Source organism: Somniosus microcephalus, chromosome 18 (genome assembly GCF_052327205.1).
Source record: "Somniosus microcephalus isolate GS21.2 chromosome 18, FLI_Smic_1.0, whole genome shotgun sequence".
Lineage (NCBI taxonomy): Eukaryota > Metazoa > Chordata > Chondrichthyes > Squaliformes > Somniosidae > Somniosus > Somniosus microcephalus.
Window position 1 is genome coordinate 47038276 of NC_141004.1, and position 16865 is coordinate 47055140.

The 16865-nt window shown below is 46.5% G+C and overlaps 1 protein-coding gene across 1 annotated transcript in view; it reads left to right on the forward strand.

Annotated features, from left to right (window-relative positions):
* Nucleotides 1-16865, forward strand: part of LOC147105252 (immunoglobulin-like and fibronectin type III domain-containing protein 1) — a 101624-nt gene that overhangs the window by 76991 nt on the left and 7768 nt on the right. Inside the window, 5 exon segments of the mRNA XM_086011418.1 lie at nt 3138-3440; nt 11273-11361; nt 11452-11644; nt 13940-14239; nt 16177-16503. Coding sequence (XP_085867544.1) covers nt 3138-3440; nt 11273-11361; nt 11452-11644; nt 13940-14239; nt 16177-16503 — 1212 coding nt within the window.

The following is a 16865-nucleotide window of genomic DNA, read 5'->3' on the forward strand; positions in this document are numbered from 1 at the left end:
CTGTCAAAAGCTCTTGACAGATGAAATGTCAATCCCTGATGTCACATGTAACTGGGTGTCCCTTAATTGGCCTGCTGAGCCCGCTGGGCGGGCTCAACAAGGTCAATCAAGGGAAAACCGTGTGGTTTGGCCACAAATCGATGGAGGCGGGACTACAACCCAAAAAGTGGGGGTCCCGCCTCCATCACGTCCCCATTGACAATATCCAGCCCCTTGTGTTCAGGGCTCATCAAACCTTTCAACTTTGCAGAAATCACCTGGCTGTTGGTTCGGAGGATCCAACAGCCAGTCTGTGAAATCTACAATGAAGATGTCGGGCTTCCGGATCCACAGCGGCTGAAGGCTGTCGGCAGAAACAAAGGTAAGTGAACATTTTATAACACTTAACACTCACCTTATATACTTACCACTCCACACTTGCACACATCACTCAGCTCTACATCTCACTTTCAGACCCCTCCGACCCCCGCAGACCTCCTCTTCACCTCCTACACCCTGACGGGGTTCTCCGAGGTCAGGAAGCCTGCACTTGGAAAGGTAAAATGGGATTAATCCTATTTTCTGCCTGTTAACTACCTGTTAACAGGCAGTTAATAGGATTTAATCCCTTTCCCGCCTCGAGGAGACGGGACCCGGGGCAGGACGGCTTCCCGCCGCCTGGCAAAATGGCACGGAGGCGGGATGGGGGCGGGTTTGCCAGCCAACCCCACATTCTGCAACTTTACCGGCAGTCCCGCCTCCATACCCGTCTCCTCGGGGCTGACAAAATCCAGCCCGAGGAGTTTCTTGGATGTAGTGAAATCTTACACAACTTATAAAAAATGGATTTGTAATTTTGTTACACAAAGGACAGAAGTATGATTATTCAAAGTTTTTTGTAAGCTAGTTATTAACCTCTGCCCTTCTACATCTCTGCCTCTCATCATCCCAGATCAAGAGTGTGGTTCGTGAGGATGCCCTACTCCCGGCCTTGTGCTAAAATCACACTCTCAGCAGCCAGTAGGTGTATAAGAGCTGCATTGTGTGTCTCTCCTTTCTATTTATCCCTCTATTCTTGAGGGAAAATGCTGTGCCTCCATTCAATACCTCAATATGGTAGCATAACTGAGGGCAGAGACTCTGGGGGCAATTTTCCCAGCCCTGGGGAAGTGGGTATCGAGGCGGGACTGCCGGGAAAATGGCAGAATCTGGGAGCGGGTACCCATCCCGCCCCCAACCCGCCTCTGTGCCATCTTCCCAGGAGGCGGGTACCCAACCCACGCCAGGTCCCGTCTCCTCGAGGCAGGAAGGGGATTAGTGCCAATTAACTGCCTGTTAACAGGTAGTTAACGGGCAGTTTTTTGGCTAATCCCTATTTTGAGACCTAAAGGGCTGGACTTTCCAAGCCCCGAGGAGGCGGGCATGGAGGCGGGACAGTCGGTAAAGTCGGAGAAAGTGGGGGCGGCTGGCAAAGCCACCCCATCCCACCTCTGTGCCCTTTTGCCAGGAGGTGGGAAGATGTGCAGCTTTGGTCCCATCTCTGGAGGTGGGAAAGGCATTTAATCCTTTTAACTGCCTGTTAACAGGTAGTTAACAGGCAGAAAAAAGGATTAGTGCCATTTTACCTTCACAGGTGAAGGCTTCCCGACCTCGGAGAACCCTGTCGGGTTGGAGGAGACATGGAGGAGGTCTCCGGCTGTCGGAGGCACTTGGACGTAAGGTGTAGAGGTGAGTGATGGGTGCAAGTGTGGAGTGGTAAGTATGCAAGGTGAGTGATAAGTTTAAAAAAGTGTTCACTTACCTTCTTTTCTTTCTACAGCCTTTAGCCGTGGTGGATCAGGAGAGCCGACATCCCACTTGTCAATTTCACAGACTGGCTGTTGGAACCTCCGTTCCAACAGCCATGTGAAATTTACAAATTTGAAAGGTTTGCTGAGTCCTGAACACAAGGACTCATCAAACTAAAGAGAATGTCAGTGTTTGACATCTTCACAGAGCTTTCAAACACTGACATTTCTTCTTTGAAGAAGTCTTGACAGATAGCACGTCTGACGTTGACGTGATCTGTCAGTGACTTCCTCCCTAATTGGCCTGCTGAGCCCGCAGGGCGGACTTAACAAGGTCAAACAGGGGAAAATCCCTCTGGTTGGTCAGGCGAGGATGGAGGCAGGACATTGACAGGACAAGTAGCTGTCCCACCTCCAACTCGCCTCCATTCACAAAATCCAGCCCAGAGTGTGGGCTTCCCAACGGCTCCGAACCTCGCCAGGGTCAGCGAGGAGAGCCGTGGGTCTGCGGGGGTCAAGGGGCTGAAATGTCCAGTGTGCAGGTGAATGATGAGTGCAAGTGTGGAGAGGTAAGTGTGTGAGGTGAGTCTAAAGTGTTTTAATAATATTACTTACCTTTGCTTCTTCCTCCAGGCTTCATCCCTTTAGGCTGCGGAGCTGCCTCATCTCATCGCCAGAGAAAGCAGAATGGCCGCTGCATTCTTAAATGCAGCAGCCTTCTGCTTTTTGCTCAAGAAAGCTTTCTAAGTGAGCCTTGAGTAAAGGACTCAACTTAGAAGACGGATTGTCAGTGTTTGACAGCTTCACAGAGCTGTCAAACAATGACAATTCATCTGTCAAAAAATCTTGACAGATGAAACGTCATTCGCTGAAGTCATCTGTCACCGGCATTCCCTTAATTGGCTGGTTAAGCCCGCTGGATGTACTTAACAGGGTCAATCAATGGAAAATAGCATGGGTTGGCCAGACGTCGATGGAGGCGAGACTAAAACCCGACAAGCAGCTTTCTCGCCTCCATCACGTCCCCATTGATAAAATCACCCCCTCTGTTTTAAGAATCAAACCTCTAATGGTGCCACCAGGGCTTGGATTATTCTAGTCCCATTTTTATAAATAAATCTCTTGGGCCAAAAAAAGACACGAGTACAAGCTCCAATGAGTAAAAGTGACTCAATATTTAAAAGTAAATCAATTAATCTTGTGCATTTGCAACCCTTTTGAAAATCATTTTATAATTTTCAGAAACGTAGGGTGATAACGGAAGCTTAGTGTATTTGAAACATTTTTTTGATTTTAGCAATTAATTTTAAGTCAACCTCAAACTATGGTAGAGATGTGTCTTGATAATTCTACGCTACCTTCTGCTTGCAGAGCCACCTGGAACTGTGAGAGACCTCAGAGTAACAGACTCTACCTACTCAACCATATCTCTAGCATGGACTCCACCAACATATCAGGGCAATAATATTCCTAAAGGGTACATAGTTGAAATGAAATCTTCTGGAAATACAACTTGGACTAGATGCAATACTGCTGCTGTGGGAATGACTTCATATACTGTGAAAGGCTTAAAAAAAATGGAAATGCATTTTCTACGCGTGAGAGCGATCAATGATGGTGGATTGGGGGAACCCATAGAATTGGACAATTATGTCCTTGCCATGCCCACACCAGGTAATTATATTTATTGTTTAACCTTATTGTTGTATCTGTAGACTCAGGAAAGGTGAACCAGAAACTCTAATGGTTTATTAGTCCTGAGTATAAAGGAAGAATTAATAGAATCATTCTTTAGATGAATATGTTCTGTATGCTAATATAGGAAAATGCTGAGGATTAGAATGCTTCTCCTCTGTGTGCATGGTAATACATGGACCCATGGACACCTGGAAGTAGACCAATACTGGTCAAAGTCATAAGACAGAGGGGGTGAAATTGGGTATCGCCCCGTTTAGGGCACTAACTTTTCCAAATTTGAAAATTTAGTGATTGAGTGGCTGCCTCCTCCATCACTGCTGTTCGTTCTCTTCTTCCTCTTCCTCCTCCTGCTCCTCGTCCTCGTCCTCGTCCTCCTCCTCTTCCTCCTGAGGTGGTGGAGTTATGCCTGGTGGCATTGGCTGCACCCTCATAATGGCCAAGTTGTGCAGCATGCAGCAGACGAAAATTGACACAGCTCAGTCGAGTACTGGAGGGCTCCTCCCAAGCGGTCAAGGCAGCGGAACCATTGCTTGAGCACTCCGATGGTCTGCTCAGTGATGTTCCTGGTGGCAGCATGGCTGTCATTATATGAGTGCTGGGCAGGAATGTTGGGTTGCGGAGGGGAGTCATGAGCCAGGTGGAGAGCAGAAAGCCCTAGTCTCCCAGCAGCCAGCCGCAAGCTTGATGTGGTAGCTGGAGTAGAGCTGGCACATCGGTCTGGCGCAGGATGAAGGCATCATGGCTGCTGCCAGGATAGCGGGCATTGACGGTCAGGATTTGGCGTGTGTGGTCGCACACCAACTGCACATTAAGTGAGTGATAGCCTTTGCGTTTACGGAATATCTCAGGATTGTTATGAGGTGCCCGCAAAGCAACGTGGGTGCAGCCAATGGTGCCCTGCACCATGGAGAAGCCCGCTATCCTGGCAAAGCCACATGCATGCTCTCACTGCTTCTCTCTGGTCATGGGGAAGGAAATGTAGTCCCTTCTCCTTCTGTGCAGAGCATCTGTGACTTGGCAGATGGAACAATGGACGGCAAACTGGGAGATGTTGGAGATGTCTCCTGTTGCACACTGGAATAATGCACTGGCATAGAAATTGAGGGCAACGGTGACCTTGACAGCCACTGAGAGAGCCGTGGTGGTCCTGATCTGAGGCTCGAGGTCTGGTTGCAGGAGGTGGCAGAGCTCGGTGACCACGTCCTTGCTGAAGCGGAGCCTTCTAACACATTGGTCCTCAGTGAAATTCATGTAGGAGAACTGCTGCCAGAATACCTTGGATGGGTAAGGCCTCCTGATGAAAGCCCTGTTGGCTCTCCTACCTCTAGCCACATTTTGCACTCTTTGGGCTCGATTTTGCCAGAGCTGAGGAGGTGGGATTGGAGGCGTGTGAGGTGTTAAAATCGCAAAAAATGGCGTGCGGGCCCGATTCCGCCTCCATCCCGCCTCCGAGCAATTTTCCCAGAATCGGGGTTTCAGACCCCGTTTCCATCCCGCCTCCAAGAGGCGGGATAGGCCCTTAACAACCAGTTAATTGCCTCTATAAACCAATTTTGAGAGGCCTTTCTGATTTTTAGACATTTCCCCCATCCTACATGCCTCCTCTGGAACACGCCAGTGAATCCTGGCAGCCTCACAAGTGGATTGCTTAGTAACAGCTGCAGCTCCAACATTAAAAAGAAGTTTTCAGCAATCATCATTTTCAGGTGGCAGAACTTTGTTGTCTCAGGTCTGGGGGAACGTTTAGCAGGCCTACTCATTGTTGTGGAAGTTTGGAGCCTGACACCCATCTCCAGTGTGACCTCCTGGGAAACCCCTCTCCCCACCTTGACTGAGCGCTTCCTCAACTGAGGTATATAGCAGAAGCATGGGAACCATTTATTTCCTTTCCTCCTGGATATCAGAATCAGATGTAGACCAGCCGCGGCAGCAGCAGAACCCTGAACAACAGCAGCACCAACAGCAGGGGCAACAACAGGAGCGCCAAGCTGCTGCTCACCCACCTGAAACTGTACAAGCCAGAAGGCGCCAGAGCGCGACCACATTGCTGCCTGGGATGCAAGTGATGCACTCATCTTGGCCAGATTTGCTTAGCCTGCACAATCAAATACTTTTGCCTCACACCTTCTTAACAGAGCATCGACAATGGACAAGAACCTGCGGATTCTTATCCCTCTGACCACCATACTGACAATTGTAAGTCTCTCTAAGCCCTCAATGTGGAAGTCCCATTCAGGAAATGACACAGGCCACAACTTCAACAGTTTGCCATCAGCAATTTTTATCACAACAAGCAACTGATGGCATTTCAAAAATAAACACAACATAACACCCAAGTGACTACACTTGTGACGACTTGTGCATTATCTTTCTCTTACGCATGCTCCGACATGATGCTTCCCCTGTGGCTTCAGCAGATGTGGAGGCCCCTTACTTTCTTGCTGTTCCTGACTCGACACCTTTGGCAGCCGTCCTCTGGGGTTGTGAACCTATGGGGGCTCGACAACAGTCTACTACTCCTGTGGCTGTGCAGGGGATGAGACGCCCATCTCAGTTGGGTGAGGACTCTGGTGGGGCTCTGACCGAGGGCTTTGCAGTGGCATGGTCATGTGAACGCTTGGAGAGGAGCCCTCACTTCCTTGTTGTCTGCCACCAACATTCCTCTCATGGGTTAGCCCCACTTCAGAGGTAGCAAGTGGCTTGACAGCACCTTGCTGCACTTCAGGGGGGCCATGAGGACCCGTTTCTGCACTGGAAATTCTACTCCAGAGGACTTCCATGAACTTCCACCAACGCCCCCCTAGAACCACCTTCCCCGTTATTTTCCTCTGATCCCATCCCTTCTTCCAATCTCACCCCCTGCCGTGTTTTCACTATCCCCTCTGACCTTCCCCTCTCTGACCCCGAACGATCAGTCCTCAGCAAAGGCCTGAGCTTCATCCCCTTACGCCCCCATCTGAATGAATTGCGAGCTCGGCACAATGTTGAGCTCTTCTTCCGTTGCCTTCGTCTCCGTGCCCACTTCTCTGACCAGGAGTCTTCCCCCCCGCATGGCTGATCCTTTCTCCCGCTTTCTAAATTCTCGTTCTACCTGGACCCCTCCCTCTGGCCTCTTACCCTCTCTAGATCTTTTCATTGCTAACTGCCAGCGTGACATCGGCCGTCTCCATTTCTCTGCTCCCCTCTCTCACTCCAACCTACCTCCCCCTCAACTTGCAGCACTCCGTTCTCTCCGATCCAACCCTAACATTATCATTAAACCTGCTGATAAGGGTGGTGCTGTTGTTGTTTGGCGAACCGACCTCTACCGTGCGGAAGCTGAACGCCAACTCTCCAACACCTCCTCCTACCTCCGCCTGGACCATGACCCCACTAGCAAACATCAAGCCATTGTTTCCTAGTGTGTCACTGACCTCATCTCCTCTGGAGATCTTCCCTCCATGGCCACCAACCTCATAGTCCCCCAACCCCGCACAGCCCGCTTCTACCTCCTTCCCAAGATCCACAAACAGGACTGCCCTGGTAGACCCATCGTTTCAGCCTGTTCTTGCCCCATGGAACTTATCTCTTCTTATCTCAACTCTATTTTTTCTCCCCTTGTCCAGTCTCTTCCCACCTACATTCGCGACTCTTCTGACGCCCTCAGTCACTTTAACAGTTTCCAGTTTCCTGGCCCCAACTGTCTCCTTTTCACTATGGACGTCCAATCCCTCTACACCTCCATCCCCCACCAGGACGGCCTTTGGGCGCTCCGTTTCTTCCTTGAACAGAGGCCCAACCAGTCCCCACCACCACCCTCCTCTGCCTGGCTGAACTTGTTCTCACATTGAACAACTTCTCCTTTGACTCCACTCACTTCCTCCAAATTAAAGGTGTTGCTATGGGAACCCGCATGGGCCCTAGCTATGCCTGCCTGTTCATGGGATATGTGGAACATTCTTTGTTCCAGTCCTACTCAGGTCCCCTCCCTCACCTCTTTTTCCAGTACATCGATGACTGTATTGGTGCCGTTTCCTGCTCTCGCCCTGAACTAGATAAGTTCATTCACTTTACTTCCAATTTCCACCCTTCCCTCACCTTCACATGGTCCATCTCCGACTCTTCCCTTCCCTTCCTTGACTTCTCCGTCTCCATTTCTGGCGATCGGCTTTCGACAAACATCCACTACAAGCCCACCGACTCCCGCAGCTACCTGGACTACACTTCCTCCCACCCCGCTTCCTGTGAGGACTCTATTCCATTCTCCCAGTTTCTCCGTCTCTGCCGCGTCTGTTCTGATGATGCCACTTTCCATACTAGTGCTTCCGACATGTCTTCCTTTTTCCTCAACCGAGGATTCCCCTCTACCATGGTTGACATGGCCCTTGACCGTGTCCGTTCTATTTCCCGCATTTCTGCTCACCCCTTCCCCTCCCTTCCAGGACCACGATAGGGTTCCCCTTGTCCTCACCTTTCATCCCACCAGCCTCCACATTCAACGGATCATCCTCCGCCATTTCCGCCACCTCCAACGTGATCCCACCACCAAACACATCTTCCCCTCACCTCCCCTTTCAGCATTCCGAAGGGACAGCTCCCTCCGCGACACCCTGGTCCACTCCTCAATCACCCCCAACAGCCCTTCTCCTTCACCTGGCACCTTCCCGTGCAAGCGCAGGAGATGCAACACATGCCCTTTTACCTCCTCCCTTCCCACTGTCCAGGGCCCCAAACACCCCTTCCAGGTGAAACAGTGATTTACTTGTACTTCTTGCAATTTAATATACTGTATTCGCTGCTCATGATGCGGTCTCCTCTACATTGGGGAGACCAAATGCAGATTGGGCGACTGCTTTGCGGAACACCTCCGTTCAGTCCATAAGGGTGACCCTGAGCTTCCGGTCGCCTGTCACTTTAATTCACCGCTTCACTCCCACTCTGATCTCTCTGTCCTCGGCCTATTACATTGTTCCAATGAAGCTCAACGTAAGCTCGAGGAACAGCACCTCATCTTTCGATTGGGCACTTTACACCCTGCCGGACTCAACATCGAGTTCAACAATTTCAGATAATTATCCCTGCCCCCATTTTTCATGCAGTATGATTTTTGCCATTCCCATTTGCAACATTTTATCTTTCCTGCCTCTTACAAAAGTACAGGGTGTTCTTTCAATTCCTTCCTCCCCTCCTAACCCCCACAACCCCCCACCCCCTGTCTCTGCACCTGCTTAATATCTATTACTTACATCTCCAGTTTTTTCCAGTTCTGATGAAGGGTCCCAGACCTGAAACATTAACTCTGTTTCTCTCTCCACGGATGCTGCCTGGCCTGCTGAGTATTTCCAGCATTTTCTGTTGTTATTTCAGACTTCCATGAAGGTCTGGTTTCTATGTTTAATAGCTGACCATCGCTCCTCAAGAGATGCCAGTCTATTCTGAACAATGACAATGTTTTCAACACTCTGGTGACTTAGCTCCTCCATGGCCATAGCCACCCTCTCCTCTACCACAAGCCATCCTTTCCACGGAGGTTGCCATCCTTTCCATGGTGATACGTTCATGCGCCAATGCCTCCACAAATGGTCTGCTCATGTTCGTGATGGACTCCTCCATTTGCTCCACACTCACAGCGACCCTGGAGACAAAACCTGACAGAGACTCCTGCACCTGTTCCTGGAGTTCCAGCACTGCTCTCCTTCTGGATGGACCCGGAGGCACAGGGTCAACATGCAGCTGAGCCGAGCTGGCAGAGTCCTGCGCCTTCCGACGAGGACTCTCCACTGCTGTTCCTGTCTCCACCATCTGCTGATGCTCACTTGTGAAAGTAAATACTCAGGGGTTAAAAGAGGAGGGGGTGTCGCAATATTAATTAAGGAGTCAATTACTGCTGTAAGGAGGGATGATATATTAACAGGTTCCTCTAATGAGGCCATATGGGAAGACAGAGGATCAGAGGGACCTTGGTGTGCATGTACATAGAAGGCAGCAGAACAGGTGGATAAGGTGGTTAAAAAGGCATATGGGATAATTGCCTTCATTAGCCAAGGCATAGAATATAAGAGCAGGGCGGTTATGATGGAGCTGTACAAAACACTGGTTAGGCCACAGCTGGAATACTGTGTGCAGTTCTGGTCGCCACACTATAGAAAGGATGTGATTGCTTTGGAGCAGGTGCAGAGGAGATTCACCAGGATGTTACCTGGGCTGGAGCGCTTCAGCTATGAAGAAAGACTGGACAGGCTGGGGTTGTTTTCCTTGGAGCAGAGAAGGCTGAGGGGGGACCTGATTGAGGTGTGCAAAATTATGAGGGGCATAGATAGGGTAGATAGAAAGGAACTTTTTCCCTTAGTAGAGGGGTCAATAACAAGGGGGCATAAATTCAAGGTAAGGAGCAGGAGGTTTAGAAGGGATTTGAGGAAGAACTTTTTCACCCAGAGGGTGGTTGGAATCTGGAACTCACTGCCTGAAAGGGTGGTAGAGGCAGGAACCCTCACAACATTCAAGAAGCATACAAGGCTACGGACCAAATGCTGGAAAATGGGATTAGATTAGACAGGGCTTGATGGCCGGTGCGGATGCGATGGGCCGAAGGGCCTCTTTCTGTGCTGTATGACTCTATACACCAGGTGCCAACAATACTCTATCTTGCGAAGGTCCCACCGAGCTGTGAGTGTCTGCGCTGGTGCTGGGTGCGCTGAATTCTGCTGAGGCTGCGCCCTCAGAGGTTGCAGCTTCCTCTGAGGAGTCTGGAAGCTCAGGCTGTTCCTCCTGGATAGTGAGGATGGGAGCGTTCGATGGTCCTGTGGGGGAGTAAAGGAAAGAGTTAGAGATGTGAGGTCAAGGTAACATGAACATTGAATAGTGTAGATGATCATAAGTCAATCTGTTAGAGCATCAGCTTCATTATCAGTGACTCATGCAATGTCAATGAGAGAGATGCCAAACTATTCTGTCACCAGCTTGCTGTGATGCGCCCGTCTGTCCATCCCCCACTTGGGAATCCTCCTCGATTCCGGCGATCTCCAGGGCCCCTCCTCCCAGGCGGTGAGCTGGGCTACTGTGGATGGCCCTCCTCCTGTCATAGCTCTTTCCCTCTTATTGTGGGCTCTCTTTTCCTGCAATGAGAGACACAAGTGGGGTTTGAGTGAGAATGAAGGAGTGAGTGTAGAGAATGCATAGCATAGCTGCTTAGAAGGGGACAAAGGGCCCTCCCTGTGTCTTGTAAGTTGTTGCTTTTGTTGCATCACAGTGATAGGAAGTGTGAGGGCTACATTGTCAAATAGCTAAGTGAATGTGACCATAGAGAGAGAGGCAATGGGTAAGGGTGCAGGGATGTAAGTGTCTAGTGGGATGTGATGGAAGAGGTTGGCAAATTATGTTATGGTCGCTATCGCCTAATGTTTCTCCTATTTCTTTCCTAGCTCCTTTCACATCCTCAGACATCCCAGCCAATTAAGTACTTTTGATGAGTAGTCACTGCTGTTATGTAGACAAATGTGGCAATCAGTTTGTGCACAGTGTTGTCCCACACACAGCAATGTGATAAGTGACCAGAGTGGTTTGTGTGGTTTGGTTGAGGTATAAATGATGGCCAGGACAATAGATGTGTATAGCATTCCATTTTGGTCTTAGCCTTCTATCCAGAAACTCTTATCTAACCCAGTCATGCACATACAGAACCAAGTCAACAAAGGTCACCTGCACATCTGTACTTCATCCCTGACTGTCTATTATTGTAGATACACCAATGACGTCTTTCAAATTCGACAGATTTATATTTATCTCTGTTTTCTAGAAAGTTATGCTTTTATTTATTTCTTACATTTCAGTGTGCCCCAAGTTTATATTGGATGGAACTGTAAAAAGTTATATGATCATCAAAGAAGGAAATTCAATTCGAGTCCAAATGCCATTTGAAGTGAGTTTTTATAAATTGGTTTATCTATTTTTTGTATTTAAAATATAACTTACAAGTTTAAAGCTTGGGTTTTCTTATGTACATTTTTAGGCATCACCTCCTCCTGAAGTGATTTGGCTAAAAGATGGATTACCGCTGTCAAAGAAAGCTACAGTAACCAGTACTAGTGATGGCACTCAGCTTTTTATTCCAGTTTCCCAGAGATCTGACTCTGGAATTTATTCTATAACACTGAAGAATCATTTTGGACAAGAGTCATTTAGCTTTGAGATAAGAGCTACAGGTAATTAAGTGCACTTTGAATCTTAAATTTACCTATAAAAATGAAAGAACTTGCATTTACAGAGCACCATTCACATTCGCAGGATGTTCCAAAGCGTTTCACAGCTAATGAGTACATTTAAAGTGTATTCACTGTTGTAATATGGAGAAATGTGGCAGCCAATTTAAACACAGCAAGGACTCCCAAACAGCAGTGGGGAAAGACATTGTCACCACTGAGTCAGTGGGCTGGATTTTACCAGCCCTGAGGAGGCGGGACTGCTGCGAAAGTCCCAAAAAATGGGAGCGGGTCCCAAACCCGCTCCCAACGCACCTCCAACCAATCTTCCCGGGAGTCGGGTCCCCGATTTGCGCAGGGACATGACTCCTAGCGGCGGGAAAAGGATTATAGCCGCTTAACTGCCTGTTAACAGGTAGTTAATAGGCAGTTAAGAGGCTTTTTCCAATTTTTTGACTGCTGCTGCGGGCTTCCCGATGTCGGGGAACCCCGCCAGGGTAAGTGAGGCGAGCTGTGGGTCTGTTGTTATGTTGGTGTTTGGATGACAGCTGCAGTATTGGTGTGAAGCATGTAATGGGACACAGGTTAGTATCGGAGGTAAGGAAAAGTTGTGGAAGTAATTTTTAATGTGGTTAGATGTTCCTGCTGTGAAGTGTTTGTGTAGCCTCATCTCATCAGGAGAAGTGACAGATGGCTTCTGCAATCTCAGCTGCAGCTGCCATCTGTTTTATCCTATGGAGAGAGTAATTGGAGAGTCTGGGTGCAAGGGCTCACCTTTGGACAGTGATTGTCGGTGATTGACAGCACCTCAATGCTGTCAAATCATCTGTTAAAAATTTATGATTCATGTGCCTTTAAGAAAACTGGCAGATGAAGCGTCATCCACTGACTTCATCTGACACCGGCTTTCCCTTAATTGTCCAGCAAGCCCGCAGGGTGGGCTTAATAAGGCCAATCAGGGGAAAATAGCGTCTCTGCGTTGGGCGTCGCTGGGGGCGGGACCAGAACCTGGAAGCCAGCAGTCCCACCCCAAACACGTCTCGGTGAGTAAAATCCAGCCCAGTGTCTTATCCCATTCTTAGGTCATCCAAAAGCACTTCACAGCCACTGTTGTTTTGTAGGTAAACATGGCAGTTCATTTGCACACAGCAAGCTTTCACAAACAATTGAAAAAATGACCAGATAATCTGTTTTTGGTGATGATGGCAGTTAAATCTCTGTTGATTATTTAAATTTATATTGTGATGATCAAATACTTGCTGTTCTGATTCATAATCGATGACATTTGCCATGAATGTAGAAGTTGTGGAGTTTTTCAAAAAGAAAATAGTCAGCTTCCTGATTATGGAGAGATTGTAACAATATAATAATTCAACTTTATTGTCATTGCACAAGTACATGAACAACAAAATGTGATCTTGCAAGCTCCCATGACTGGGAGAAGCAAAGACGCTGTGTGCCGCCATTCCATTTCCACCATTCCTCCTGTCTGACAATCTTCAGCCCACCGCCTGGGCCTGCTCACCAGCCACTCCTCCTGTGGCTCCTTCCGTGACCTTCTCACCAACTGCCCCTCCTCGGGGCTCCTTCCGTGACCTTCTGCACCTGGTCTTCCCTGCTGGTCACCCCTCCAAGGTACTAACCAGGCCTGGCTCTGCTTAGCTTCCAAGCCTTGCCAGTGACCCTGTCCCTAGTCCCAGGATCAGGGATATAGGTTTGCTATAAGGCAGGAAGAAGATTTGCTATACGAAATTAAACTATTTTCAAAGTACGCTGTCACCATATATTGACAGAAAATTACTCCTACACTTCCTTCTTTTCTTCATAGTATCTTTGTCAGATATCTTTGTCATACTTCTTAAGATTGTTTTATCTCAAATTAGAATTAATAAAACAAAGAGGCTCATTGTGAAAATGAGCAGAAAGTGATGATACTGATTCTTAGAAAACAAACTAAATTAAGTTGCAGGTACGTGCTGAGGTTGTAGCGAGGAATATGTATAGTCGTAATTTAAAGCAACATTACACAATCTCATCTGAATTGTAAGAATACATTGAGGCATAATACACAATTAAATTCTAACACTGGGGAAGCAGCTTTGCTTAGCTTGCCCTTCTTGTGCTATTGAACCATGAGGCCTACGTTTACAAGTAAATCTTAATAATCTGTAGTTTGTGTTGCTGAATGTTATTGCAAGGTAATTATCTTGAACCTTCCAACTTTTATTGTAAAATTGATTAAATGTCTCGTATCATTTTTATGCTTTCTGTAACACTCTGCCATCCATTATTTTGCAGCTGTCCCCAAACCTCCAGGTCCAATAACATTGAATGAAAATGTCCCTAACACAGTGACGGTTTCTTGGGAACCATCCAGAGATGAACCTCTAGATGACCATTTGCATTATGTTGTCATGAAAAGAGATTCGAGCAGACTGACGTGGCACACAGTGGGAGATAACATCTTTAACAACAAGTTCACAATCATAAATGTTGTTCCAGGGTGTAAATACTACTTCAGGGTTCTGGCAAAAAATGATATGGGCTATAGTGAATGTTCTGATACACGAGAGCCATGGTGCATTTCAAAGCAAAGAGGTGAGGAATTTTTGTAGCCATTTTTAAGTATTGCTAACTGTAAGAACACTTAAAATAAAGAACCCACCTTTGAATTTCCTCAAAATTTCATGCACCTTTCTTAACCCAATTGTTGTGCACTTGATAAAGATAGGTGACAGCATTTAAAAACTTTATCCAACAATAACATTAAACACATCTCATGTGGAAGAGGTGAAGAGTAGTATCAAACTACTCTGTGTTTACTCAACAATGTATCTAAAGCCCAGCCTCTGAAATGCAAATATCCCTCTCCAAAGCTCTGTTGTGACTTTTCCACTTCCCACTGTACTCTGAGTGAGGCTGTTTAATTAACACCAGGTCTGATAGGAGTTTTGTGCTTTGGGATCATCTCCACGAAGAATAAAACTAGTTCCTAGTTCCTGATGCTAGTTAGTTCAGTTTTAATATTAAAATTAATACCTTTCATTCCTAACAGTTAACCTGGCTATAAACATTAACTCCCCTTTCTGTCCAACATAGAATCAGGACAGAATCAGAACTCAAATCTGCTGTTACTTGCTTAGTCTTGAAAAATCTTTGTGCCAAATTTCAGGAATTCACATTATGCCATCACAGAGGGAACCTTGGTGTAATATGTATGATAAAAATGCTACTATTGAACTAAACATAGCATTCAAGGGGTTAAATGCACAGGACAGCAGGGCAGGGAGATGTAGAGTATAATCAGCATATAAGTTTTAATCAGCTTGCTGAGGACAATGAAAGATGATCTGAAATTTTCCTGTTCATTCACACGCTGTTGTGATAACTATTTGTTTGAACTCAGCAGATCTAATATTTTAGTGTTCATTAACACTCATTGCTGTTGTGACAATTCTAATCATTTGAACTCAGTGGGGGGTCATTGTCAAGTTGGGCTGTGCTCACCGGCACTCAGCTCAGGGGCACTCAGTTCAGGGGCACTTCAAACCGATGAGCAGTAAACTGCTGAAGAATCTTGGTGCCTGTTCAACTGCATATTTCATTCTCCCTCACTGGAAATGTAAAATCTCATGGTTTGAATGTTTAAATACATCATTACAAGTACAAAGAAGGCTAAAAACAAATCAAGAAATTATTATCTAGATATAATTTTCAATGCAAAATACATGAGAAAATGGTGCACAAAATGTTTAAAACTTGCACTGTGGTTTACATTTTATTTCTGATTTTAAAATTCATGAGTTAACTATACAAAACAAAGCAAAATGTTTTGGTTCTAGCACCATGGATCTGTAAATAAGTCCTTCTAAATGCTGTGTCAGCTGTCTGAAACTGGGATAATATCCTTTACTTGGCTAGTTAGAGGCGCAAAATAAGCATTATTGCAGGCACGTCCTCGTTGACCAGATTTCTGCTAGTCAGGCTAACATAATCCTTTTGAAGAAACTCACCAACTGGAAAACTGAATCATTAGTACCTCAACAGTTACTGCTAAAATGGGTAAACCATAGCAAGACTCACCAGCCAGGCTTCTAAAACCGGAAAGCATCTCATTTTCAACTTCCGAACCTTCGTGGATGTGCAACAAGTAAATTATGCTGTGCAAAGGCATTACAATTTGGCAATAATATTCACATATTTAGTTTAAATATTCAGGCATTTGGTTCCCAATAATGGTCTCCAGCCACTACGCTTTGCCCTGCAAGATGGAGGCTTCCAACCTCTGCATTCTCCAGGCACATTGTCAATGTTATGCAATGACTGACTGACACAAGATGTCCTTTTCCAGCTGTGAGTTGCAGCTTTATGCTGTTCCATGAGAACTGGCAACACTTAGCCTATAAAAGTAGCCAGACTTGAAAGAAACTGTTTCTATTTTGATATGGTTCAAAAATGTTGATGTCACAGCTCTGAAATAGTGCAAGGAATTGTTTTTGATAGCAATTAATTTATTATCCTGTTTCTTTTTACAGATCCAATTACTTCAAAATTGCCAAACTACAAGGCTCTGAACAATATGAGAGCCCCTGAATTCAGTGTGAAGTTAAAGAGTCACATTGCACCCAGTGGATCCGACATCAACATGAGCTGCGCTGTTAAAGGATTCCCTCCACCTAAAGTGTCCTGGTTCAAAAATAATATAAATATAATGGACGATGCAAACTTCTGGTCAACAAATGTCTGTGGGGTTTGTTCCCTTTGCATTTTTGGTGCAAGCCCAAAAGAAACTGGAGAATACACGGCCATTGCAGAGAATTCAGTTGGAAAAGCTATCTGCTCAACCACATTAATGGTTACAGGTAATTACAGGCATTTCAGAATCTTTATTTATATAAGGACAGCCTGTGAGTGTTGAAGATAAGATGCCTGTCGAATGAGGTAATAGGTTCAAATGCTAATTTTGGCTCATGATTGAATCCTGAGACTATAATTGAATTCATTAATTTGAAGGAAATCCATGGCCGGGGGACAAGGGAATGGGGATTTGCTGCATTAAGAGAAATCGAACAGTCCAACTCATTTTGTGTTAAGCAGGGCAAAGAGGCCTACAACTTGTAATGTATATACCTTTAAGGGGAGAACTATCTTTTACAGCTCACGTATACTGCAGTACCGGCAGTGACCACACCTGTATATAGCACTGAGTAGTAATCTGTACAGA